Source organism: Mus caroli, chromosome 8, assembly GCF_900094665.2.
Source record: "Mus caroli chromosome 8, CAROLI_EIJ_v1.1, whole genome shotgun sequence".
Lineage (NCBI taxonomy): Eukaryota > Metazoa > Chordata > Mammalia > Rodentia > Muridae > Mus > Mus caroli.
Genome location: NC_034577.1, coordinates 68,962,807 through 68,983,479, shown reverse-complemented (window position 1 = coordinate 68,983,479; position 20,673 = coordinate 68,962,807). Strand labels below are relative to the sequence as shown.

Genomic DNA, 20,673 nt, shown 5'->3' with positions numbered 1-20,673 from the left:
TCCCCTCCCCTCCCCTCCCCTCCCCTTGTATGTGAGGGACACAAAGCACAAACCGCCATTTGTGTGTTATCGACCACTGAGAGCAAAGAGACGAGCCAAATAAATTTTAAGTAGGGAAGAGAACACCCATGTTTGTTACTTTTTTCCACACAGCACTTGGGATGTGAACTTTTCCCCCTTTCTGTTTAAATTCACAGATAGAAAAATCCCTGGCCTTCCCCAGACAGCCAATGAGCTGCAGGTTCTGGATGCTTTCTTTCTTCTGCTGACCATCAGCAGAATCTTCTCTCGTTGCCTTCCCACACGCCCCAGGCTTCCTTTGTGTTCCATGTCTGTTTATCATAGCAGTCGACAGCCGCTTTCAGGGAGCGATTGCTGCACTGATGTAGTATAAGACACATGCTGTGCAGCGACCAAGTACTACCCCTATCCTGGCAGCAGGCTTTTGAAGGACTTGGCTACATTCTTGGTCAGTACTGTATGGGGAGTTGCTGTCCTGTCTGTTGATGACCCCTGGAAAAACCAGGTGGGACCCTGGAGAACTCCCCACCCTTAAATATAATAAACAGAAGTGGTCTCTTCTAACAGAGCCATGCACAAACAGCCATCCCTTACATTACGTTGTTAAATCTTTAAAGATCGCGCTTCATTTCATTACCCTCTGGAAGCCTCCGTAGATATTACTCTCCTCCTTGCCTTACCATAGATATCTAGAAAGGAGCTTACTTGGTTAATAATAGTTCTGTAAGAACCAGAGAGGAACTTGCAGTTTAGGGGGGTGCGTGCACACATGCGTGTGTCTGTGTGCTAGAGTGTGTGGCTGTGTGCATGCATCTGTGTGTCTCTGCTTCCTAGACACTCAGTTCGGTTTTGACAACCACACGCTTGTATTCCTTTAGTTGGTGTGCTCGCATGCTATGCTTTACAAAGACTTTAGTCTCTTAGTTTGAGGAGCTTCTTGAAAAAGCAGGCACAGAAGTGTTCTCCTGTGGAGATAACAGCAGAACATTTACAAGGTGCCGGCATCTGAGTCTCCAGGTGTCAGCATCCTGGCTTCTGGCCTGCTCTCCTCTCCTCTCCTCTTCCCGTGTGCTGACCTCATCCGCAGTGCCTGCCTCTCTGGGGCTTTTTGGTTTCATCTGTGCCTGCATTCTCTCGTTTCCAGAAGCTTAATTACACGTTTGCCTATGGTTTAAATGTAATCTATGGCGCTAGGCGGTTTCTGTAAATTGGACTTAAAAAAGCTTCCAAGGTACTCTGGATGGTTGTGCTCTGTCTTGATGTACCTGCCTTGACGCACGTCTGCCGGGTTCGGGCTTGTTTCTGTTTGGAAGGTTCTTCTGTGTTTTCTTGTAGGCTTGGTGGGATCAAACCCTGTGTGCGAGCCCACTGGCTTTGACAAGTTGGCAAGGCACTGGCTGCTCTGGGCTTGTAATGGTGCTGCTGGAAGTTTACTTCGAGGCCTGCTTCATCCCTTACCTCATTTTCACGCTGTTTCCTTTTTCTGGACAGTGTTGGCATTTATTTTGCAGTGCCCCCAGCACCTTGAAAGCCGTTGTTCATTAGAGGCATGCATATGAGTAAACTGTGCAAGTATAAGAATGTAAAATTGCTTTCTTTGACAGCTGACCAGCCAGGTAGCAGTGCAGACGTGGGTCTGTGTGAGTAGCAGCAGTGTGTAAGAGTCAAGCGGACACCCTAGACTGTACTGACTATTCCACCGACCTCGGGGAGCAATTGGAGTTTGATGGTATCCAGTAGACGCAAACATTTAAACACAAGGCTTGAAATAAATGTCATTTCATAGACTATCACTTCTCACTTCAGCCTGGGACAAAACTTGCAGTCACATTTTAAAAACATTTCTTTCCAGGAATATGTCTCACAGATAGACTTAATATAAACTAACTCGCCAAGGTTCTGTAAATAACTGCAGAGTGTGGGTGAAGCCAAACCTCTCCCGGTGGTTTGTCGTATCAAGTGCTTTGCTATAGCAGGGAGTGTTGCCATAGGTTAATCCTGTTACTTTCATTTTAGTTATAAAGCACCTACTTGTGCCTCAGAAGACATAGTGTGTGGCCGTGGGGCACACAGGGAATTAAAGCACTGGCTGGCCTTCAGCTCCGTGGGAGAACAGTAAGCACGCCCTGCAGAAAGTGGTGTGGGGAGCTGAGCAGAGATCTGGGATGCACCCCATCCAGCTTTGGAACACACTCAACCTTGTCAGGGACCCTGCTTCATGCCCTGTCAGAATCCTTTCAGTGCCTGGGTGAACTGCATTTTGGGTCCACTCTAGGCCTCTCTCCCTCAGTTGCCAGAATTACAGGGATCTGGAAATACCGCCCACTGGCCAGGTCTTGGGCCTGAAGTGTGTAGGTGCTATGGTGCATCCTACCTGTGGCACTGGCTAGGTGGCTCCACAGCAAGTGTTCACTTGTTGACAGTGGCTCTGGTCAGTGTTGGCACGCTTGTGCTGTGTGCGCATGCTCACTGGATCGTGCTGGATGTGGAGCACTGGATCGTGTAGGAGGAAGAGCTGAGTGTTTGTCTCTTTAGAGAGGCTAAGGGCACTAGGAGAGGGATTGTAGCTAGGGCGGGATCGCTCGTTGGGATGCTCCGTGTGAGCTGAGGGGGGTGGACACCCTTGGGTCTGGGTCCCACTGGCAGTAGGATGTTAGTGGACCCTGGAGGACGAAAGGGGATACAGGACTCTGCTTCCTGGGATGTTTGAAGAGTGACCTTGGTAATAGCTGCTTGCACTGGGTCCTTGTTCCCTGTGAGGAGTGCTCCTTCACCTTCTCACTCAAATACCGAGAGAAGAGTTAGAATTGCCTATGTAAATGGTTAAATTCTCTAGACTCCTCAAACATCGGATGTTAGTTAGTGTTTACATCTGAAAGGTTAACCTTTTTGTCTCTCAAGAAAAGTTGTAAAATGTAGATAACTATACAAAGATAGTCATGTTAAAGAAAATCTAATTAAAAAAAAAACCTCTCTTCCAAAACAAAATCTAAATTCTGGCGCAATGTACAGTTATGTTCATATTCCTTTGATTTCCTTCTTTTTTTATGGAAATGTAAAAGTCTTAGTAAGAAGTATAAAGATGGCCATGAACTGAGTGATTGATCTCTTCTCAATGTCCTCCCGATTTGCTGTTTACCCCGCTAACTGGGATGTTGTACATTGTTTTGAAATCTAGAAGATCTTTGGGCTTTGCTTAGATTGCCTTTGTTTTATTCCGAGACCTGATGGTGATCTCTGCAGCCCAGCTTCATTTCTTACGGGTGACTCAGCCCATCTGGAATTGATTTTGACACGGGTGGGGTTCTGTTTCTGTTTCCCAGTTAAATAGTTAACACCAATCCCACTGGTTAAGTGATGCATTTAAAAATGGGGTGCTCTCTGCCAGGCACCCTTGTATATGTTCTACTATTAATGCCCTTTAAGAGGTCTGTTGATTTGAGTTGTGGGTCTTAGGTTCATGAATTTCTCTTCCATTTATGTATTTATATTGCTTTTATTTTATCCCACAATGCTATTTTAAGTCATATCTCACTTTTTTCATGTGTGCAATTTTATAACATTATAACTTCTCATGAGTAATATTTAATCTTCAATTGGTTCAGTAATTTTATAAAAACATGTTGATATACTTTCAGCTGTTTGATGAAAATGAGAAGAGATGACACATGGGACAGGCTCGTTTCCCACGTGGAGACCAGCCCAGGTCTGTCACAGTCGCTTCTGGGGAGGGCTCTCTGGCTTGCCAATGCTTTTATCTTTCTTTAACCTGCTTCTTTTCCAGTGAGCCACACTTCATGGAGAGCCGAGGTTCTTTTGAGTTTATATGTCTGCTTCATAAGAAACATTTGCTCCTTGCCATTGGTTTAAACTCTAGGACTTTGCTGCCAGTTTTTATTATACCCTTTTGTATGTGCAGTGTAGGGAAGGGCAGGCTCCATTCTTTATTGGTTGCTCCCTAAGATCTATATAACTTTAATATAAGAAATGTGAACACAAAGAATATGCTACAACCACACACACAGAATAAACACGGAGGAATAATTGTGTGAGCCGAGATTCCAGGAGCAGACACAACAGCATCTGTGCAGTGCCAGCTCATGCCAGCTCGTGCCAGGTGGGAGCATTCCTGAGGCAGTACTCGGGCTGCCGGTGTAGTGTCCTGCAGGTGGGCAGCACACGAGTGGCCACATGTATCTAAGTCATAATGCAGTCTCCACGCTGGCCGCTTTTAAATGGTCGCTGCGATGGAGGCAGCTGTGTGGGGTGGACTGGACTTTGTGCTCTGAAAACAGTCAACGAGAAGCACCAGGGAAGCAGAGATATAGTGGCTAACTCTAACTGTAACGGATGTACACGCACAGAGATGCTGTGAACTCTAACTGTAATAGATGTACACACACAGAGATGCTGTGAACTCTAACTGTAATGGATGTATACACACAGAGATGCTGTGAACTCTAATTCCTGTGAGAAAAGGCTGTGGTAGTTAACTGTCGTTGACTTAGGAAACCTAGATAATACGGAAAGGGGTGAGCCTGTGACGCAGTGAGGAGCAGGGGGGACCGGGACGTCGATGGACATGTTTTTAATATCCAAGGGTGTAGTGTGTTCTCATGAGGCTAGAGTTTATCTAGCTGAGCAGCGGCTTCTGTCATCTCTGCACGCAGAAGCTGGGATACTTGTTTTCTCAGTGCCTTCTCAGCAGAAGCAAAGCAGACTCCAGTTTCGGGTGGTGCTGGAGAAGGGTGTGAGCTAAGCAAAGCAGCTGAGGCCAGTGTCTGTCAGTGTGGGTAGGGGGTCTGTTGGCCCGTTGTGGCTTCTGTTCAGTGCTCTATGCATCTGTGGCAGGGCTGGAGCGCTAGCAGTTCTGGGTGGAGCATTGCAGAGTCAGTCAAACTGGGCTCTGATGACTTCCCTCAGAGGTCTTAGGGTCGTTAGGATCAAAAACATGGCCAAACTTACTGACGTTAAAATGAGTTTCAACTTGTAGCAAAGTCCAGAAAAAAAGCTTTTATTTATTCATAACCCCCCTAGACCTCCCCCGCCCCCACCACCCCGCCACCGCTTTCCCACAAGACACGGTTTCTGTGTGTAGCCCTGGCTGTCCTGGAACTCACTGTATAGACCGGGCTGGCCTTGAACTCAGAGATCCACCTGTCTCTGCCTCCCAGAGCTGGGATTAAAGGTGTGCGCCACCACCACCCAGCTGAAAGTTTGTCTTTTACGCTCAGCCTTTTCTGTTTTTCTTCTTGTGAGAGAAGGTTGACATACCATTACCTCTCAACTCGAACGAATATGAAGAGTTGAATGTCGTTAAGGGTTGGGGAAAACCTCACGAGCGCACAGCACCGCAAGGGGAATGTCTTCCTGGTCCTGCGCTGAGTCAGAGAGTGGCGCTGTCTCAGAAGCTCCGCCATGATTTGTGCCCCTTGCTTTATTTTAGACATTTTTCATATTTTTATCCTCTGGTAAGTTAACTGTACATGTCATTTATGTGTATGATGTCTAATCACCATTGTCTGGTTTTCATTTGTAGGAAGAAAAAAAGAAGTTTGACAAAGAGACGGAAAAGAATTACAGTCTCATCGACAAGCACTTGACGCTGTCTGCCAGGAAGAAGGACTCACACTTGCAGGAGGTATTCCTGACAGGTTCTTGTGGATTTGCTTTCGAAATAAAAAAAAAAACACACAGTACACCCCTTTTAAAAATGTATTTTACCTGTGAGAACTTTTCACCTGAGATTGTGTAGGCACAGGAGAAAGCAGATGGCGCAGTGAATTCGGAGTAGGGTTCTGTGAAACGGGGCAGCGATGGAGGTCCTACAGTATTGATTGATGAGAGTGAATGTTAGGCTCTGAGGTTTTCACAGGAGCGATGTTAGTCAGTGTTGGAGGGAACACATACAGCTACTCATACAGGGCACAGTGGCGCACGCCTCTAGTCCCAGCACTCATGAGGCAGAGGCAGGCAGAGCTCTGTGAGTTCACCGCCAGCCTGGTCTACACAGTGGACCCCAGGACAGCCAGGGCTACACAGAAAAATGCTGTCTTGAAAACTTACAAACAAACAAACAAAAAAACCCAAACAAACAAAGCTCACACACTTTCCACACTCAGTAGACACAGCTAGGCCTGTTCTTGGCTTTCACATTGTCTTGATGAATCGGACTGTGTGAGCCTACACTCTGTCTCTTAGATGTGAGAACACCATTAGTCTCGGAGAGCCAGGGAGCGTCCTGTTGACAAGTGGATCTGTTCTACTGCTGTTAATAGATGGAGTTTGCTGCTGCTGCTGCTGCTTCTTCTTCTTCTTCTTCTTCTTCTTCTTCTTCTTCTTCTTCTTCTTCTTCTTCTTCTTCTTCTTCTTCTTCCTCTCCTTCCTCCCCTTCCTCCCCTTCCTCCTTCTCCTCTCCCTCCTCTTCCTCCCCCCTCCTCCTCCCCTTCCTCCCCTTCCTCCTCCTCCTCTTCCTCCTCTTCCTCTTCTTCTCCTTCTCCTTCTTCATCATCATCAGTATGTAAGCAGAAAGGAATTTGTATCTTATCTCAGCTTCCCCAGGTTTTTCTAAATTTTTTTTACTTTTTTCCTCCCTTTCCTAGGCTTGAGTAGTAACTTAGTTATTTATAATAGGCTTTTAAAAGATCTCTTTTACTTTTTAAAAATTACATATATATATGTGTGTGTATATATGTATGTATGTATATATGGGGGAATCTGTACACGTGAATGCTGGTGTACGTGGATATATGTACACATGACTGCCAGTGCCCACAGAGGCCAGAAGAGTGCTGGGTCCTCTGGAGCTGGAGTTCCTGTTGGTGGGAACCACCTGGCCAGGAGTGCTGGGAGCACGACTTACATAAGAACAGCATGCACTCCTTTTTTTCTGAAGAAATAGTTCTTTATCGTTGAGAACACACACACACTCACACACCATACAAATATGAAGTATGATCATATGCTCATATATACACTCTCCATTTCCCCTCAGTTACTGAAGACCTCAATATTCAATACTGAGTGTTTTATACCTTGAGCACTCAGCCACCTCTTTAGCCTAGAACCGAAGTTTTATTAGCAATAATGTGATGTGCCATATAGGATTATGACTTCCCAACAAATGCATAAAACTGCTTTCTGTCCGTTTGCTTGTTCTTAAACACAAACGAACCTGGGCATAATGTTCTACAGTGTATGTATTTGTTGACATAGCACCCAGAGGATAATAGTAGGAAATCAAGCTTGTATGCTTCTCTGACAGACTCCACGAGGGCACACATTGTTGTTTGACATCTACAAGTGATATTTTTTGTGTTTATTATACCTTTGATGTTTGGATGATATTTTATAGTTTATAAAGAGAAGATAGCTTTTGTATTGATTATGCCTCACTACAGTGCTCGAGGTGTAAGGCTCTCTGCCCTGTCCTTGCTGCAGTCACTGTAGGAAGCCACGCGTGGCTCTACCTGATGCTCCAGTCTGTTGCCTCAGCTTGTGGCACTCTCTGCAGGAAGCCCTGCAGCGGTCATGCCACCACCTCCACCCCAGTCTCTGCAGGAAGCCCTGCCGTGCATGCCCCCCCACCCCCATCTGTTCTGCAAGGGCAGCTGCTGACTTTTTGGTCTACTGCTGTTTTCGCCCCTCTTCTCCATTATCTCCATTCTCACTTTCAATTACTTCAGAGAGGATTTTTATGCCTCAAACTAATTTCCACCTCCACATCGCTCTAATTAGACATCTTGCTCTAAACGTTTCTCGTGTATAATGCAGGAGGCAGCCTCGGCCCCCACACTCCACCTCCTTCCACCAGCACGTGGCCCCTTCTCATTCCTCTTTGAAAGCCCTGGAGATGGTGACTTCAGAAGCCATAGGGCCATGCAATGTACACCTGCCCAGGATCTCACGTGTCATGCACTGTATACCTGCTCAGGACCCTGTGTGCCATGCACTGCACACCTGCCCAGGACTCTGTGTGCCATGCACTGCACACCTGCTCAGAGTAAGCCCATTTCTTTCTGGGGCTTGCACCCTTTACCACAGAGGCATACCCTAACCCCTGCCTACTATGTCCTAACTCAGATCCACATGTCTGTCTCCTTCAGATACCGGCTCAGATAGCTTCCACTCAGGTCCTGTGTGTTATGGTAATAATTAATTTCAATCGGGGTTTCTACCCTACTTTTGATCACTAAGTTCCCAGATAAAAGGCCTTCAACCTTTATATTTATCATAAACTTTTAAAGCACCAGAGCTGAGCATATACTACCCATCTATGCTATTTATTATGACTACTTCCCTGCCAGTAACCCTGCGATATGATTTGCCACGTCTGGCTGGGCAGCTCTTACTTTGATTGGTCAGTTCTCATGATCCCTTATCCTATAGTATCTTTTCTCCCCTGTGGTCCTCTCCTCAGACCCCAACCCCCGGAACCCACCTCTCCTGCCCAGCAGATAAAGGAGCACAGTTTCATAGCAGCACTTGGATGGCATAAGGATCTCCTAGTCCCTGGGGCAGCCAGGGCCAGTATTTAGCATTACAATGCATAACAGAGCAGAGCTCCTTCCAGCTCTCTGTCCACATGGCCTCCTTTTCTGGCTTATTGTTCTTACTCTTCCTAGGTAGTGTTACCTGGCTTCCTTCAGTGACCATATGCCCTCTGAAGGCTACAGTTCAGTCCCCTATTCATTCTTCCTAGAATAGTGCCCGTCAGAGCGAGAACCACAAACAGGATGTGTGCACAGTGAGGTATGGCTTTGGCAGTGTCATCCGTCTCAGCGATGATTGAACTGCAAGTCCTGAGCTTGAAGAGGCGCTGAAGACGGCGCTTCCAGTTTCATTTCTGTCTTGCTCTCTCTACTCTTCACAGTCATACAGACGCCCACTTGAAAACAGCTCTCTTGTTAATCGTGTAGACCTTAAAGAGAGCAGAGACTTCGAGAGGAGAAGGTTTGGTTCTGGGTGCTCATTGCCTTTGTGAGCTGTTGTGTGGCTGATCTTCAGTGAACTGACTTTTGCTCAAGAAGTTAATAAAGGTTTCTTCTGAGGATGACACTGGGCAGGGGCACAGAAAGACGCATAAGCCATTCTCCCCTCTTGTTGATACAAGGAGAGTAGGACTGTTGCAGCAGCGTGCCTGGTGTTGTTCCGAGGAGAGTAGGGCTGTTGCCGCGTGCCTGGTGTTGGTCATTTTTATATCTCTCCTCGAAGCTGCTGCTCCAGCCTTGTGGGTCTCAGACACAAGGACCTTCACCCCCACCCACCACCCATGTTCCTGAGTTCTAGACAGCCTCTGTACTACAACACATACTGGCTACGGGAGAAGATTCCATCCCTCTTGGTCTTTAGTGCTTATTTTCCCCCAGGAGGCAAAGGATACTATTTCAGTTTAAATATCACTAAAGAAATAATGTTTTAGTAACATTGCGTGAGACTAATCTCCTGTCTTCTGCATGTATAGAATTACAATTGGATTATAATACACAGTTGTTTATTAATTCTTTCATTCATTCAGCTTTTGCTTACCGTGTGTGCAAGTTCATTTTGTATTGTTATAAAACTCCCATGGATGGAGAGTTTATAAACAAAACAGATTTATTTAGCTCATAGTTCTGGAGAGCTGAGAGTATGACAGTGGCGTCTGCTTGGCTTTGATGGGGTCCTCACTGTGGTCATGTGCTTCATGTGACAGTGTTTATGTAAGAGATTCAGGGGAGGTACCAGGCTTCTTAACACAATGTAGTCTCATGGGAATTCGTCCACTTCCATGAGATCTTAATCCCTCCAACAGTAGTGTCTCCGTGTCCCTGGAACAGGCCTCATTTCTTGAAGATTCCATCACCCCCAAGAACGACGTGTCAGAGGCCAGGCCTTACAGGGCATATGTAGGCCATATCCCAATCGTAACATGGCGGGAAAAGTTAGTGCATCGTAGACTCGAATCGTTCTGTGCTCCTATGTACACTTGGAATTTGTGGCGCGCTCACTGTGGGCTCGGGAATCCGGGGAGGGAATCATAAAGTGGAGGGCCCAGCAGCTCTGGCTGCTCAGAACGTCCAGATGCAAGGAGCTCAGCATCATCTGAGGGCAAGTCATACGGAGGACACGTGAGGCACGACTCTCTGCTCTGCAGGTAGTGACGCCCCGTGAGCATCACGTGAGCCAGCCACTGCTTCCAACTCCACAGTGTAACTGCTCAGCGTGATTAAGGGTTTTGGCTTTGGGTTACACTGTTGGTAGGTGAATAATGAGACACAAAACGTCATGGTTTTTAGGTAGAAGCTCTTATTTTGCTAACTTGACATTTAAACTTTATGTTACTCAAAGACTTTTAATTAAGTACCAGACAAATACTAGACTTGTTTTTATAAACTTCTGAAAATGTGTTGGAAAATATTTATCTTCCAGTTTATTTTAGCCATTCGAATATTGCGCAGGCATTGGCTTAATGCTTTACCTGGCTGTGTAAGCCATTCCCCACCAGTCTCCAGACCTTCTTCGTGCCAACCCAAGCAGAAGCCCTGACCTGTGAAGCTGTGACTTCTCCTGGGCTCCCAGCCCTACCGTCCTTCCTTCTGTCATTCTGCTGGTCTGTCGTAGCTCCCGCATGTGTAGGAGTTTCTCTTTTTATGTCTGATGTGCATTGCCTTTCATCTGAGAGCCTAAGAGTCCATCCATGTGTGGCATGCCAGGATCTGAGAGCCTAAGAGTCCATCCATGTGTGGCATGCCAGGATCTGCTTCCTTTTTTTCTTTTATTTTTAAAAGCCACGATCTTGCTGTGTAGTCCAGGCTAGCCCTGGACATGTCCTCCTGCCATAGTTTCCCAAGTGCTGGTGTTATAGCTGTTCATGTTACCCAATATGATTTGTCCCCTTTTGTTATATTTCATTGTGTGTAGTGTGTGTGCACCTGTGTGTGGATGCCTGTGTGTGTGTGTGTGTGCAGGTGGTGTCGATGGGGCTTTTGACTGTCCCAGAAAGAAGTGTTTTCCTTAATCTTCAGTCTTTTGAGGGTCATCACGCTCTTCTCTAGAGTTTGGAAAGAAGACTTTTCTGTATGTCCTTGTAGCGGTGGCTCTGTCCTGCTGTGGCAGGAGGGTAACAATGAGTAAGACATGTGTTCTAACACAGGTTTATAAAAGCCCCGCACCACGGCCAGCACCAGGCCATCGACCTCCAGTTGGATAGTTCCCTGCCGTGGGGTCAACTAACAGTGCTTGTTTGAACACAGGCGGATCTCCAAGTGGAGCAGAACCGGCAGCACTTCTATGAGCTCTCGCTTGAATATGTGTGCAAGCTCCAGGAAATCCAAGAAAGAAAGAAGTTCGAGTTTGTGGAGCCCGTGAGTAGCAGGACACTCGTTGCTGTGGATCCTTGTGAAAACACTAAGGGAGACCTCACAGGTTGTCAAGGATGGACACAGCTAGGGAAAGTCTAGGGAAACATCTAAACCGTTGGGAGGCCCTGTTGGCACAGCTTCCTCCTCACCCCGGTAAGGGGCACATCCCCCCCCCCCCCCCCCTACGGGGGCCCCCCCCCCCCCCCCCCGCCATACGGTGACCCCTGTCCCCACTCTGTTACAGGCATGGAGATAGACCTTTATGTGGGTGCTAGGGAATTTGAACTCACAACTTGTTCATAATTTTCTGTACAGATCACCTATTTACAGTTATTTAATTTCTAGTGACTTTTTTGGAACTACTTTTATTTCAGTGGCGGGACAGACAGGGAGGAGGTTGGGTGCTCCGGATGGCAGTGCTCTGGATGGTGGTTTTGATGCAGGCTTTGCTTGCTTCCTTCCTTGCATGCTCTAACTAAAGCCCCTCTCCTTTGTCATAGATGCTGTCCTTCTTTCAGGGAATGTTCACTTTCTATCATCAAGGCCATGAGCTTTCCAAAGACTTCAATCACTACAAGATGGAACTACAAATCAACATTCAGAATGTAAGGAAAGGAAAGCCTTCTGGTATATAAAAGATGTTTGGGGTGCAGTTCTTTTTCTACTCTGGTCTCAAAATCTTATAAAACCAGGCTGGTATACTGAGAAAGTGGGGATGTGTTGCCATCTAGTGGTCAACTTTGGTGTAACACATCGCTGAAGCTGATGAGGCTCCAGGAATTCTGCCCTTTGGAGGTCCTTCCTTGGCTCTCTGGGGCAGATTCTTGGGGGTAAACTTGGTTGTGTTAACTCTGAGCTGTTGTGTAACAACCCGCTATCCTGACCTTCCACCTGGCGATCCTGACTGACCGTCAGTCATGGTTTTCATTCCCCAGACTGGCTTATGGAATTTCCCCGTCCCTACATTTTGGGCATGCTCTCTGATGTATCAGTGTCCACAGCTGCCAGTTTTCCTTGCTGTCCTTTGTTCAGCCTGATGATGAAAAATGACGTTTGGAGATTCCTACTATGATTGCTGATTGCTTTAGACTGAGATGGCTCAGTGGGTAAAGTGTTTGCCGTGTGACCCTGAGTTCCAATCCCAGGACCCATGCAAAGCCAATTGGCAAACTGTGCCATAATCTCAGGGGAGGAGAAGAGGACTCTCAGGGGCTCAGTTGGCCTGTGAGTGCAACACTAACAACCAGAAACATGCACACACCCTATATGCTTCATTCATATGTGCACTCAAAAAAGTTAAAGAAAAGGAAAAAAAATAGGTAAGAGTTGGTTTTTCCAGGTCAGACCTTTCTTAGGTGTCCTGGGAGAACAACGTTAGAGTGTGTTAGAAGCCCACTGTGACAACGTCTCACATAGCACATCTAGAACACGCAAGTGTGGGGGCCGTCTTTGTGCTATGGTTTAGACATTAGGGAGATAGAACTTAAAACAGATGTGCACATCTGTGTGTCCTGATGTATTCCAGTCCACCTCAACATCGTTCCGATGGTAGGGGCCTTACTTTTTCTGTACGTGTGGTTTACGTGCAGGCCAGAGGTTGCCCACTTCTGTCTCTCTCAGTTGCTTTCTGCCTGATCTTCTGAGACACAGTCTCTTATTGAATGGGAAGCTCACCAGCTGTGTGGGCTGGTTGGTTAGAGAGCTCCAGAGGCCAGTCTCACCTGTCCCACCATCCTGTGATCCCTGTCCCTGCAGTGTTACAGACACGGGGATAGACCTTTATGTAGGTGCTAGGGAATTCAAACTCACAGCTCTATATTTGCATGGCAGACAGCTCGCTGAGCCATTTCTTCAGCCCACTAGAAAGTTTAATGAAATGAGGTATTTTTCAGAGTAACTTGTAGGCTGTAAAACAACTTGTGAAGAGAGACTAGTTGAGAAGATTATAGACTGATCCCCATTCCCAACTGGTACATAATTATAGAATTAACTTTTTTTTTCTTAGACCAGGGGTTCTCTACTTTGCTAGTACAGTTCCTCACATAAAATTATTTCCATTGCTACTTCATAACTGTAATTGTGCTACTGTTATGAGTCCTAATGCAAATATCTGTGTTTTCTGATGGTCTTAGGCAACCCTGTGAAAGGGCCCTTTGACCCCTGGAGGGGTGGCCCACAGGCTGAGAACTGCTGTTCTAGACTTTATTTGTCAACTTCAGGGCTGACCAGATGAGAACCCCAGTTAGGCCTGATGTATGTATTATGGGACTAGTGTAAAATGAGAACAGAATCCCACATTAAAAACAATGAAGACGTCCTAGATGGGGGGTATTTATACTCAGTGTGGTGTTTCTTGCTTGTCATCCCAGTGGGAGGTGGAGGCAGGAGGATCTGTGGCAAAGAGGGACTCCAGTGGGACCGAGTCATGTCGAGCGAGGCATGAGATGCTGGTGAGCAAAACCCACAGAGGGGTTTACTATTTACTTAGAATGCCTTGGTAATACATGGTGAGCTGAGAGCTTGCACGGCTGACAGCAACACCCGTCCTTTATTGTGAGTAGAGTGGGCAAGGACCTTCTGGAGAGGAAACATTTTTTTCCTATATATTTTGGAATCCAGAGATATGTATTCATCAGGAATTGCCCCAAATCCTCACTCTGGAATGTGTCCCTATTTTAGCTACCTTATAAATATCCCTCAGTTTTATTCTGGTCTCTGAGGCTTCTTGAGTGCCACTCATTCGGAAGTTGTTCCTTTGCCCTCATTTTCAGGACCATGGGTGTGTGTGTGTGTGTGTGTGCGCGCCCTCACGTGTGCACACGTGTGTGTTGCACGCACCTCCCCCTGGCTGCTGCTGTAGAACACAAATGTGAGCCCCATGCTCCTGCCTTGCCTCTGCTTTCACCTTCCCCACTTTAGCCACGCGCCATAGGCTCTCCCTCGGAAGGACCGTCATTACTTCTTTTTTTTCGGCTATTCATCTTATTCTCTTGTGTTTTTTTTTTTTTTTAAATAAGGGCAGATACTGACTATATAAAGCCACACATTTCTGAAAGAAAATCCTGGTTATATTTTATTTTTTAATATCAACCACACTGAAATGATAAAACTGAATTTTAAGGTTAGATATCTTTATGGTATTATAGTTAATTTTGTCAGCTGTTTAGAATTTTATTACAGTAAAATAATTAAATTTAAAATGACTCTTATGCTCAGAAAGAGAGGTAATCTTTTTTTTTTTTTTTTTTTTTTAAGAGAGGTAATCTTATTTAAAAATGAAAGCAAGCTATTTCCAGCCCCATCTGGCTGTACCTTTTATATTGTAAGATTGGCTGGGCTTTCCCTAAGGGATTTGCTTTTTACCCATTTTTCTGTAATCTGGAGTAATAAATAGAAAGCAAGAAAGTACCAAGATGGCTTTTAGACAGAGTGTTTTTTCCCCAAAGGAAAGGAAATTGTATCAAAATTAAAGGATATTTTAGAAAGCTCACTTTGCACTTTTGTGACACCATCCTAGAAGTCCTGGCAGAGAAAGCAGGAGGGCTTTCAGGATTATCAGGAAGTCTCCAGATGATAGATGAAGTAGGTAAGAGTGTGGGGTCTCCTGTTTAACTATAGAAGAATAACAATGACTTCGTTTCCCTGTGCTCCTTATTGTGGTGAATGACTTCCTCCACCGTGAGCAGACAGCTGTCCTAACCTCTGTGACACCGGGGTGCAGAGAGGGCGCTTCCCTCTCTCAGACCCTCCAGAGGATGCTTGCTCACGGACCTGCTCTGCTTAGTTTCAGATTTCACAAGTTCTTAATTGGTAAGCCTGGGATGTGGCACTACTGGCAAACCTTGCCTTTGACTCCAGGAGTATGATGAGTCCAGGGATTCCCGTTTGCTGTGTTTTGGAGTTTTAAGGCCTGATCAGTGATTCTCCTGGATCTGCCAGCCCACTCTTTCTTTTCCTCCTCATCCTCCATATGTATAGAACTCTTGAGAAGATATGAGGTTTTAGTGAGGTCAGCCTGCCCTTCCATCTGTCCGCCCGCCTGCCTGCCTGCCAGTCTGTCTGTCTTGGGAACTGTACTTTTCTGGTTTTGTTTGTTTGTTTCTGTAAGGTGAAATCCTCTCATGCTGTCCCCTCTGCCTTCTTTTGTTCTGAGTGATGTCATGGCTGAGATGGATAAACCTTACTGAGTTAAGGTGGTCGACACTTGGAATCCCCCCCCCCCCACCAAGGCTTATTTGAGGGCGTCTTAGTTCTATTATGATGACCAAGGTAACTTATAAACTTATAGACAAAAGAGCTTATTTGGGTTCTTATTTGGGTTCCTGAAAGCTGGCGTCTCTGATGGCAGAACAGAAGTGGCAGGCATAGCAGCTGGAGCATAGCAGAGCTGAGGGTTTGTATCCTGAACTAGAAGCACAAAGCCAAGAGCACAGAGCTGAGAACTGTATCAGGCTTTGTAACCTCCAAGCCCTGGGACACACTTCATCAGGCAAGGCCACACCTCCTAATCCTCCCAAACACCTGGGTAGGGTCCCCCCCCCCCCTCCTTAGCCTTATCCAGACATTCTGATTAAAGGCATCTGAGTCCCATCTTGGAGCCTCAGTGGACTCTGGCTGTAAGGCAAGGCTTACCATAGGCTGGTTTCCATGACAGTGTTCTCAAACAAGAAGTGGGAAGCACACTCCCGTTGCCGTGCTCCCATTGCCGTGCTCCCATCCGTGTGCTCCCATTGCTGTGCTCCTGGCATCAGATGACACTGGCCAGCGTCTGCCATATTTTTTTTTTTTTGAGTGTTAAAGCACTGTGTGGTGTTTTACTGCCTGTCACAATTTAATTTATTATTATATTTGCAGTGCTGATTAAACCCACAGTCATCATGTGTGGCAAAGCCAACTGTATATCCTGAGCTATACCTCTAACCTCAGGTACCATTTGAAGTTATTTGATTCAGTTTATGACCAAATTCAGTGTTTAGTGTCCTTCTGATTAAAGCACATCTTCCAGGGTCCCTCGAGATTAGAACTGAGAATTGCTAGGTTGTAGGTAGTCTATTAATTGATGTTAGAAACCTGAAATTTCTACCCTAATTTATAATTAACATAAAGAAATACGGCATATTTTATAAATAACCCTGCTCATTCTAGTGCAAAGGCATGAGGAAGTGGGGCCCCCAGACAGCGTGAACACTGTGTGGAACTGTGGAGTTAGAACTGGGGTCTGGAGGTGGCGTGCAGAAAAGAGCTGGAGTGTGAGAGCCACATACTTCACTTGTGCAAATGTGTCGAGTGAATCTGAAAATACATTGATGGTAATAGGAGTTTGAGTTCCCAGTAGGAGTGGGAAAACCTGGGGAAAATGGATGGACTACAGCAAAACCTCAGGAACTGGAATAGAAGTCAACTTACTGGTATGCAGTCAGGTTTTTATAGTATAGCAATGGTGGCTCCATTGTATATGTGTATGCTAACCAGTGAGAGTGTAACTGTGTGCATAAGACTGTATGCGCAAGCGAGTGTATGTGACTGCCTCTGTGTGTGTGTGTGTGTGTGGCCCAAGTCTGCCTGCACAGAAGTCTGAGATGGAGCAGCGGCTGTGAGCACACTGTACCTGGTACAGAGTTAGATGCCTCCTTCCATGGAAAGCAGCAGGGCTCCCTCGGAGAAACGGTACATTCTGGGTGAGGGACGGGTAGAGTAGATCAGCCTGGGATTCCCCACTAGAAGCAGATGAGAAACTGCTCAGAGAATTAAAGGCATGAGCTCTGCTGGCTAGCTGGACACCTGTAGGACATTTAGGGCCGTAGCTCTAAGCAGCAGGAGATCGTGGGTGAAGCCACTGCACTAGATCTGTTGTACACATTTGTGGAGGAAGTGGGGTTTGGGAAGAATCTTACCGAAATGAGTAATGCCAATGTGAAATCAGTGGAAACAGACACAGACATGGGAGATGCCGCAGATGGGGACATGAAGGGAAACCAGACCTCTTTATAGTCCTGTGTGTGTGTGTGTGTGTGTGTGTGTGTATCAGTGTATGAATGAATGGATGTATTTACTTACTAGACAGGGTTTCTCTGTGCAGCAGTGTGTGTATGTGTACATGTATATGTATTTATAATAAACAAACAAACAAATAAATACAAATGAGTAGCCCTATATCTTTGTGTAGCCCTGGCTGTCCTGGAACTTTCTCTGTACACCAGGCTGGCTTCAAACTAAGAGATCTGAACTGCTGGGATTAAAGGAATTCACCACCTAGCCTTGCTCTGTATTTTCCTAAAGGGCATAAAAAAGTTTCTTTTTCTTTCTCTATTGGCTCTTATTTTCTGTTTAAATAAACCTCTGGAACTAGTTTTATGTTTTATAGTCCATGTTTCTTGGTCCCCCATCCCTCCTAGGAGGAAGGGTCCAGTGCACCAGTCTTTTGCTTTCTTCTGCCCTCAGGAACTATGGCGGTCCCTTTCATTGTAGGTAGGAGAAAGGAGAAATTTTAGTAATAATTTTCTGTCTGAGCCCCTTTGCAATTTCACAGCAGCAGCTTTTTGGTATCAAGACAATTATTTTTGAGGCTGGCTGCAAGGAATGCCCATAAGCTGGGTGGTGACTCACTGCGTGGCCTGCGGCTGCTCTGTCTCTTCAGCTTGCATGGTGTGTCCTGAGCATCCCTTAGCAGGTATTGGCAGCCCATGTCTCCTGAGTTTCCAAAATGTCACGAGCTGCTTTAGCTGCCTGGACGTTATCCGCCCATGAGACCTTCCTCCTCCTCGCCTCTCTCAGGGAAGAAATGTCATCTTCTAGTGGCATTACCACAGCCAGAAAAAAACCTGTTACTAACTTTGTTGTTGTTGTTAGCTTGGAAGGAGTGATTATTTTCAGGTCCTCAGTGTTCAGATTGCTGTTGTAGTAGTACTAGCTTGGGTCAGGTCGATCGTTGCGAACACCTTTTATTTTCCCCCGTAGATGGGTCTTTTATGGCTTATTTACTTTTTACATCTAAGGTTAACAAAATCAGGAAACAGGAGGCGGCACGGCCTCTCTGGTGCCATCAGCTTATCCTCTCAATTGACTGTTTTACACTTTGTTATCTTCGGATATAAATCTCAGTAAGGACACGCCCTGGAAAGAACAAACATTTTTTTGAGTTCTACAGATTTAATTTTAGTTCACAGAGACATCAAAGTATATGCACACACACACAAAAATCATAGATGTTGGAATCTGTATTTTTTCTTTTTTAGACACGGAATCGATTTGAGGGAACCAGATCAGAAGTGGAGGAACTTATGAATAAAATTAGACAAAATCCCAAGGACCAGAAGCGAGCCAGCCAGTTCACAGCAGAAGGCTACCTGTACGTCCAGGAAAAAAGTAAGATGGAAAAAAGTGTTGGATGGCCTGGATCTGAAGATTCGGGTGGTTGTGAGCCAAATGCAGGTTCTCAGCAAGAGTGGAAAGTGCTCTGAAGTGGGAGTGCTGAGCCATCTCCCCAGCCCCTGAAGGCACAGCGTGCACACATTCCTGCTTCTGCACTAGCACGGAGCTCCCAGCCGGCTGGGCTGCCACATGCTATCTAGTGATGTGCTCCAGGAGTTTGCTGCCTTTGTTTCTAAGGAAACTGAGGTTAGAGGTAACAACAGACAGGAGGGACTATGTTACCAGCACCTTTCTGCTCTTTCCTCTTCCTGTTCCTTATCAATCCCGGCCACTGCTATGTTATTAAGGAAGGTGATGATTCAGCAGTTGAGAGCACTTCTTGTCTTCTAGAAGGCCAGAGTTGAGTGCCCAGCACCCGCTCCTTGTAGCTCACAAGGGGAGTCTAATGCCTCTGGCTCCGTGAGCATCTTCATTCACATAGACACACCTAGACACATAATAAAAATCTTAAAAGATACTAGGAATACTGTGGATGGCTATAGAAAACAGTGCTACCTAACAGCATTTTACTTACAGAGTCTTTCGTGTTGGGTCACCTGTCCTTGTGTATCTTATAACAAAACACTTTTTATACAACCTGATGTTGTATAAAAAAGTGACTTATGTGGCTCATGTTTTTGATGGTTGGAAAGTGACCCATAGCTCCATCACATTGTGACAAAGAAGTGGGAGTCAGATAGCTGCATGTATAAGGGCTTCACTTTAGATAGCCCACTGTGGCCCGGGGAAGCTGCTTAGCTGGTAAAGTGCCTGCACTACAAACAAGCCTGAGGATCCGAGTTGAGATCCCCAGCACCCGTCAAGAAATTGAGGTGTCCCCACGAGTATCCCATGCTCGTGCTGTGCTGGTGTGGGGAAGAGGGCATCCTTGGTCCTCACTGGGTCGGCCAGTCCAGGCTCTGAGTTTAATGGAGACCTTGTCTTCAAAAGATAAGGTGGAACACTCAGGAGGCAGAGGCAGGTGGATCTCTGTGAGTTCAAGGCCAGCCTGGTCTACAGAGTGAGTTCCAGGGCAGCCAGGGCTACACAGGAAAACCGTGTCTTGAAAAACACCCTCCTCCCCCATCTCCATAAAAAAAAGGTAAGGTGGAAAGTAATCATGGGTAGTGTAAGACATCTATTGTCAGCCCTGGACTCATGTGTCCATGAACATGTGCGCACACACACACACCTCACACACATACACATATGTGCACACACTGTTGTCATGGGAACTAACCCATTGAGAACTCTGCTAATTCCTTGTTGGGGTGGTGCCCCATCACCCAGTCAGTCTCAGTGTGGTAGAGTTAGGATCGTGGTTCAGCCTGAGACTCTTCAGGATGTAGAATAATCATTGTACCGTTGCTTTGTCCAGGTACAGCTCAGAGGGCTTCTTAGTTGGGAAATTAAAGAAGCCAAAGCTCGTTCAAAGTTCTGAGTCGAATTCTTCTGTTTCCCTCCTTCTAGCCCTTAGCTTTGCTCAGGGCTGCACACTTTTCTTTCGTTGGTTACATTTGGCCGACTTAGCTGACTTCCACACTGACCAGCTGGGAAGTAGAGGATTGTGGGAGAAGTAGTGCTGTCTATGTGTTGAACCAAAGCTAAGTAGGCAGCAGGATGGTGTGCGCCCGCTGTTGAATCCGTAGTGCCTGAGGCGCTCTTGGGCGTTGTAGCACATACAGAGTATGTCACTTACTGGGATTATTACTATTGAGTGTGGATGTGGCTGAGCACCTGGGCTGGAGCATGTGTGGGGCCAGGGGACAGCTTTCAGGAGCTGCTTCTCTCTTTCCACTGTAGCATCTGGGGATTGAGCTCAGGTCACCAGGTTTGAGCTATAAGTAACTTACACGTTGAGTCACTTTGGGGTGTGTGTGTGTGTGTGTGTGTGTGTGTG

General features: G+C 46.2%; 1 protein-coding gene across 6 annotated transcripts in view; it reads left to right on the top strand.

Annotated features, from left to right (window-relative positions):
• The window catches only part of Arhgap10 (Rho GTPase activating protein 10), a 262,572-nt gene that overhangs the window by 92,339 nt on the left and 149,560 nt on the right, over nt 1-20,673 (top strand). For 4 of the 6 annotated variants that reach the window (XM_029480512.1, XM_029480513.1, XM_029480511.1 and 1 more), the window contains exons 5-9: nt 5,561-5,662; nt 11,256-11,366; nt 11,864-11,968; nt 13,733-13,813; nt 18,599-18,728. In XM_029480512.1, the coding sequence (XP_029336372.1) occupies nt 5,561-5,662; nt 11,256-11,366; nt 11,864-11,968; nt 13,733-13,813; nt 18,599-18,728 (529 nt within the window). The remainder of the gene's footprint in view (nt 1-5,560; nt 5,663-11,255; nt 11,367-11,863; nt 11,969-13,732; nt 13,814-18,598; nt 18,729-20,673) is intronic. The other 2 variants (XM_029480514.1, XM_021169585.2) reach the window with 1 other exon arrangement.